General features: G+C 38.1%; 1 protein-coding gene across 1 annotated transcript; it reads left to right on the plus strand.

Annotated features, from left to right (window-relative positions):
* The first annotated feature begins 392 nt into the window (after window positions 1–392).
* LOC116679140 (galactose-specific lectin nattectin-like) lies at window positions 393–4,152 on the plus strand. The gene is made up of 6 exons (XM_032508833.1): window positions 393–426; window positions 1,128–1,190; window positions 1,459–1,489; window positions 3,153–3,235; window positions 3,521–3,655; window positions 3,814–4,152. The coding sequence occupies exons 2-6, from the start codon at window positions 1,128–1,130 to the stop codon at window positions 3,961–3,963; spliced, it is 462 nt and encodes a 153-aa protein (XP_032364724.1). The 5' UTR covers window positions 393–426; the 3' UTR covers window positions 3,964–4,152.
* Window positions 4,153–6,622: the final 2,470 nt, after the last annotated feature.

Consider the following 6,622-nt stretch of genomic DNA (forward strand, 5'->3'; position numbering starts at 1 on the left):
CTATTACACAGATATGAATTTGCATAGAACTTATGCTATTTATGCATTAGTAGTATTAGCAAGGCTTCATATCATTTTGTAATTGAAAGTGTCAATAAACGTAGAAGTATGAAGTGGCGTAATAAGGGAATATCCGAGTAAAGTACCAGTATGTAGCTGCAGTTTGTTCATGTTTCCTTCTTCCTTTCACCACGTCGAGCAGCAACTCAAACACGTTATCAGGTTACAATATCGGAGATTACACAACACTTCATAAGTCAAATAAGTTTTATGGTTATTTTATGTACACTGGCTATAGTAAGGAGGGTGTGTCGGGGGGGACTTGCAGGGATCTTGCAGGATGCGGACCTTGTGATAAACTATATAAAGAGCAGATTTTCTATCAGTGACCGTCTCCTCTGTCAACCAATCATCACCTCAGAAAAGGTAATTATACTCCACTTTAAATATGAATCTATATTTTAAATATCTTTATTATATAACATTGGCATCTATATACTATTATATCTATATACTAAGTCTAGTATGGATGTGTTATTATTTAATCTGCTATAGAAGGTATAGAAAGAAGAAGAAAGGGAAGAAAAGAAACAAAACCAGTGTGTGTGTGTGTGTGTGTGTGTGTGTGTGTGTGTGTGTGTGTGTGTGTGTGTGTGTGTGTGTGTCTATGTTTGTAATAAGTGAAGCAGAAGATTTTGTATTTCCTAAAGGATAAAGTAGAGAAAGGGGGTCGGACCTGAGAAGTTGTTCATGAACTTCTTCTTAATCCTTTCTGAACATGGGAAGTCCATGACCTTATTTATCTGTCATTTAATTATATATATGTATGTATGCATGAATGTATGGATATATGTTTATTTTAAGGTTTTACATGTTCAAATAAACTACTATTACTACTACTACTACTACTACTACTACTACACACTAATAAGTAGCTGGATACTATTTTATGAATGGCTCACTGATCCCATCATTCATTGTCTGCAGTGTGTTGACTTTGTTACAAAAATAATATATTATATATATATATATATATATATATATATATATATATATATATATATATAAATATAGTTTGATATTGAATAGTTGTGTGTTGTGTTGACTTTGTTGAGCGTCTTTCCAAGATGGCGTCAGGCTTTCTGATTTCTGCGTTGCTCTGTTTGTCCATCGGACTGTCGGCTGCATCTGTAAGTAAAAACTATGCAACTATTAATTTAAAAACAACTCCATGTGTTGTTCATGCAGTGTAATGCAGTGGTTTCCCAGCCTGTAAGATTATGAGACAGGGATTTAATAATGTTACTAGTTTTAATGTAGGCTGAGTGCAAACTGGAAGCTGAAATATTAGATAAGTTTGTTCTATGAAGCACGTTGGGCTGCATGTTTGTATCAAAGATGATGTATAAATAAAGTTAAGTAGAGTAGTCCTGTAATCCGATTACTTGTGTTTCACAGTGTTGTGGAGAAACTAACTCCTGCTGCCCAGGTCAGTCCAGGATCTCGGACTCGTTGCTCTGATTGTATTTGACTGGTTTGTTCCTACAGTGTTACGTTGGGGTTTGTATTTTTTGTTGTTGTGTGTGTGCGTCTCCTTCTTCTCAGAATCTTAAAGGACACCAATTTTCTCTGTGAGTGAATAATGTATCGTAAATAAATACATTTTCTTCCTTAAAATACAGGGGCATAAGTATATTATGTATATATATAAGTACATATATTATGCCCCTGTATTTTAAGGAGAAACATTTATTTATGATACATTATTCATAAAAATAATGGTGTCCCTAAAGGTTGGATTTCTCTTTTTAATTAAGGCATTAAGATCCATTTCCAAAAGATTTATTTTTTTAATTCCTCTTTTTAGTCAACTTCAGCATGGACTCCTAAACTTATGCATACCACTTCATGCATGTATACCTACAAACGTAGGCCAAGTATGAGCCATATTGACACAGAAAGAGTTTTCCGGCATTTTAAGGACACAGCAGACCTACAATGAAATTGTAATTGCACTGCTTTGAACATAGTAAGAACCTTCTTCATCACAAACCTGATGCAGTACTTGATCCACATGGATCCACTTGCTGTCCCTCTGGCGGTTCCTCTCTGCCCCTGTATGTTTTCTTCCTCCTCACCCTCTTCTTCATCCTCCTCATCCTCACTTTCATCTCATGCCCTCTCTCCTAACTCCCCCGACTCCTCTGGCTCTCCCTCCTCCTGCTCTTCAATCCCTAAATTTGTTTCTCTCGCTGCTGTTTTTCTCACTTTATTTGTGATTAGAAGAAAAAACTATTATAACTATTGGAAGAAAAAAACATACAAGCATGCATTACATTTATGAATTAGATTAGATTAGATTAGATTCAACTTTATTGTCATTAAACGGGTACAAGGCAACAAAATACAGTCTGGGTCTAACCAGAAGTCTAATAGCAGCAGGTGCAGGATATACACTGGTTCCATAAGTGCAGGACATGGATATGTACTGAATAAATATAGAAATAAATACCATTTTAAACAGAATTTTACACATACAATTGTCCTATGAATGTAATATAATATATAGATAACTAGTATTGTTTACAAGATTTACAGCTGGATATGTACTAAATATAAAATACAGGTGGATATTACTATAAAACCTGTCGATTACTTTACACAAATGTATTTGTAGCAATGCAACAACCCAAGACGGATGGAGTTACGTGTTAACATCACAACGTTGTGTAGACCTAGCACGGATTCTGACATTTGGACATCTGCATCTACATGTTTGTTTAGATATGATTAAGACATTTTGTAACTTGATCTCGTGCTCGGTGTGAGGAACAACAGGAACATGGTTACAGTAGGTGCAAGAACAACAAGTCACTTGCGAGATGAAATGGTTTCTCTCACCTTGGGTTCTTGCAACAGGAGAAATTGGAGCTTCTCTCTCCACCGAGCAGCACCACATGTGGGCGTGGCAGGGCACAATATTTGGGTGCGTCGCTCTAATTTACCCGTGTAGAATGTTGCGTCGCACATTAGTTCCTTGCTTTAAATCAAAAGAAATATTTTTTTATGTGGTCATCATGGGAGGAGGCACACATATACACAACAAAAATACAAACTGCTACATAACAAGAGTCTACCTTTGTCTCCTTTAGGTCCCTGTCCTCCTGGTTGGACTCAGTTCGGCTCTCGCTGTTTCAGTTTCAACTTCCAGGGAAAGAGTTGGATCGATGCCGAGGTGCAGCAGTACTATCCAGACTGTCCTGACCTATATTTAGATTTCTAGTGGTCATGGTAGTTATGACAGGAGATAAAAATGACTATGGCCACAACTTCTGGGACTGTTTTGGTGGGGATTTAAGTCTCTAAAAGTAGTAATACTCTGTTACAGTACAAGTCCTGCATTGTTCAAAGGTCTGTCAGTATTATAATGAGATGTCCTGAGATTGCATGTCGGTCATCTCGTGATTAGGTTTATATTTTTTTCTTAAATGATTTTAACCTGTTATATTGTCTCCATAAGAACTTCTGCAAGGCCGCCGGTGGACATCTGGCTTCAGTCCACTCAGAAGAGGAACAGGTGTTCCTCAAAACCTTCATTAACCAAGTGAGCGGTGAATACAAACGGACCTGGATCGGAGGCTTTGACTCAGTGCAGGTGAGACTTTAATCATCACAGGAAGTGATGTCACTCGTCTCTGAGCTATTGAGAAAATAAAATTTGATGAAAGAAATTAACAGAAAGAGGAAAATGACTAAATGAAACAGAAAAAGGATCCTCTTCTGATTTTCCTTTGAACCGATCTTTCTCCTCAGGAGGGCGTGTGGATGTGGTCTGACGGATCCACATTAGACTTCAAACGCTGGAATAAGGGGGAGCCTAACAACCACGGTGGAAAGGAGCACTGTCTTGAGATGGTGCATGAGGGTAAAAAACAACAACATATGAAACATATTGTCTTTTAAATAAACATGATGATCCAAAGATGATCTCTAAACCTATAGCAGGTGGTCATATGTTCCAGTCTGAAAGATAAAATGTTAAAACTCTTAAATCTCTCTCTACAGGAATGAACTGGAACGACCAGTCATGCGCCGACAAATTTCCTTTCCTGTGCTCCAAGAGCCTGTGAGCCCCCCCCCCATCATGATCTCTCTACAGCTCATCTCTAATCTCCGCTCACACACTCACTTCTCACGTCATCCAACGGTTCTCATTTGGGTTTTAACATCAGAAACAATCAGTTATTGGACTTTTAATCTATAAATAACAGAAAATGAAATCCATAAAAGATCTTTTCCAGTTTAGTTTCCTGAGTATTGTCTGTCAGCGCTGTCTGAAGGTAACAACATCCACCTACCAGACAGGAGTGGTGACCATCTTCTCATCCAAAATGTCCAAATAGAAAAAATAAAAGTCCAAATGTTGTCAGAACGTTCTGTGATACCAGAGGAGTTTCTGGTGTGTTGGGTTCTTATTCATCTTTTTTCCTTCATCATATAATTAATAAGCATTAAAATAAAGACATGTTGTCACAAACAGTGTCTGGCCCTGACTTACTGACTCATGTTTTCTCTAAAGGGGCAAATAATTCTATATTTGTGAATAATATTCATGTACAATGTATTGGACATTGGTTTATAGGCAGCCCAGAGCTCATTGGCCTAATGCAGGTCTAATTGAAGACTCTACCATATACTCAAAGTACCAAAAGTAGGCCTAAAGATACTCACTGTGGAGAATACACAAACATTAAAATGATTCCAACAACAATGTACATACCTCTTTCTTTACAGGTACGCTTTTATTGTGACAAATTTGCTGGAAGTGTGTACTTCAATAACATAACATCTAAAAAGTCCTCCAAGTACTGATGGTCAATCTGCTGCTGTTCACTGTTACCCTTTTCAGATTGATATATTTACAGTTTTTGTGAAAAAGCTGTTTAAGTATGGTGAACATTTCAGGATTTTTGTATTCTGTGAAGTAGAGTGTGGAGTGACATCACTAGAGTGAAGCGCTTCAAAAAATGATCTTACTTTGCTCTCTATAACTTGCTCCCACGCTAACAATTCTAACTTCTCATGGATATTTAATTTGTACATCAAAACGTAGGTATTCTTGTCTAGTTTCAGCCAATGTGCATTTATGCGATATGAAGTATACTTTTCGCTCAGCGAGATTTCAAGCAACACAAGTTCCCAATCTTCCTCCATTCACTGTCATGTTAAACATCGTCCACATTTCTGAGCAAAATCATTATTATATATGTTATCATTATTAATTAGCTGTTTATGTGTGAACAGCTGATTGGAAATTACTCGTTAACAGAACTCATGTAACCAATGATCTCAGGGTTAATTAATGATTGTTGTAACCAGAGCTGTTTGACAAGGCCACAGACAAATACCAGATCCTTATCAGATCATTTATGATGATGGTGGTTTTGGGAAACAAAGCCACACTATGGGAACCACCAAAGTTCAAAGCCTGCCGTGGTGCTGTGGACCCATCCCAGCTGTTCATGGAGAATAATCTCGGAGAAGTCTTTTCCAAAAACTAGTCATTACCATACCCATGACCCCGGCTGAAGCTGAGAGGTGCTCCTCAACCTTGAAAAGAATAACAACTTTTCTCAAACACCATGACCCAGGAGAGGCTGAATGCACACCCGTTCACCAAAAAAGCACATATTAACCCACGCTTCCTCCCGCTTTTGGTGTTCCAGAGTATTGTAGAAATACTTTAATAACAGTATATGTGTATGTGCTTGTTGGAAAAGAGCTGTGTGCTGTCAAATTGAGGAAATTAAAAGCACTCTGGGTGACATCTTGATGCACAGTCATCAAAATAGTTCAGGCCTTAAATGGCATACAAGTGAATTTTAAAAAATTACTAGAAACTGAAGAGGAAGTTGCACCGGACAGAGGACCCAACCCTATGTGTGTGTGTGTGTGTGTGTGTGTGGGGCAACAGAAGAATCCGCCCAGAAACAGGAGGATTACACCCCATCAAGAAAAAGGGTAAAGGTGCCTGGCGAAGGGTAGGGCTGCACGATTATGGCCAAAATGATAATCACGATTATTATGATCAATATTTTGATCACAATTATTCTCACGATTATTTGTTGATTTTAACCAAAACATATTTTATTGTCTATTTATAACTGCTTTCACAACCATATTATACTACATTCTTCTTATGTTGAAGTTGTTTAGACACACAGGTGCAACACATGTAAATGAAAATTAGCAATCTGAAATAAATAGCGTACATCATCACTGCGCTGCATTTTTATGAACTATGATATTCTGGCCATGGGTCACATCTCTGGTCAGGTCCAGGTCCAGGTCCAGGTCCAGCAGCCCCGTCTCACATGATGTTACTCTACCAACAGAAGTTAGTTGCATTCAATAACTTCTTCTGTGTTCTTCACCGTGGCGGCCGCGATAGAAGAGTTACCATGGAAACACTGGTACAAATACAGGTTTGCCCCTCATACTTAATATACAGCTGTGTTAATAACAATTAAAACTGTAAACAAATATCAGAAGTGTGGAGCGGCGCTGTGTGGCCGGGCGCGGAGAGAAGAGGAGAGAGAGTAGAGGAAGAGAGAGTAGAGGA

The sequence above is a fragment of the Etheostoma spectabile genome, unplaced genomic scaffold (genome assembly GCF_008692095.1).
Source record: "Etheostoma spectabile isolate EspeVRDwgs_2016 unplaced genomic scaffold, UIUC_Espe_1.0 scaffold00009542, whole genome shotgun sequence".
NCBI lineage: Eukaryota > Metazoa > Chordata > Actinopteri > Perciformes > Percidae > Etheostoma > Etheostoma spectabile.

Bases quoted from the DNA above. Each gene is read 5' to 3' on its own strand.
- LOC116679140 (XM_032508833.1), top strand. From the start codon at position 1,128: ATGGCGTCAGGCTTTCTGATTTCTGCGTTGCTCTGTTTGTCCATCGGA. The intron at 1,191-1,458 runs GTAAGTAAAAAC...TGTGTTTCACAG, and splicing joins TCGGACTGTCGGCTGCATCT to TGTTGTGGAGAAACTAACTC. The intron at 1,490-3,152 runs GTCAGTCCAGGA...TGTCTCCTTTAG, and splicing joins AACTAACTCCTGCTGCCCAG to GTCCCTGTCCTCCTGGTTGG.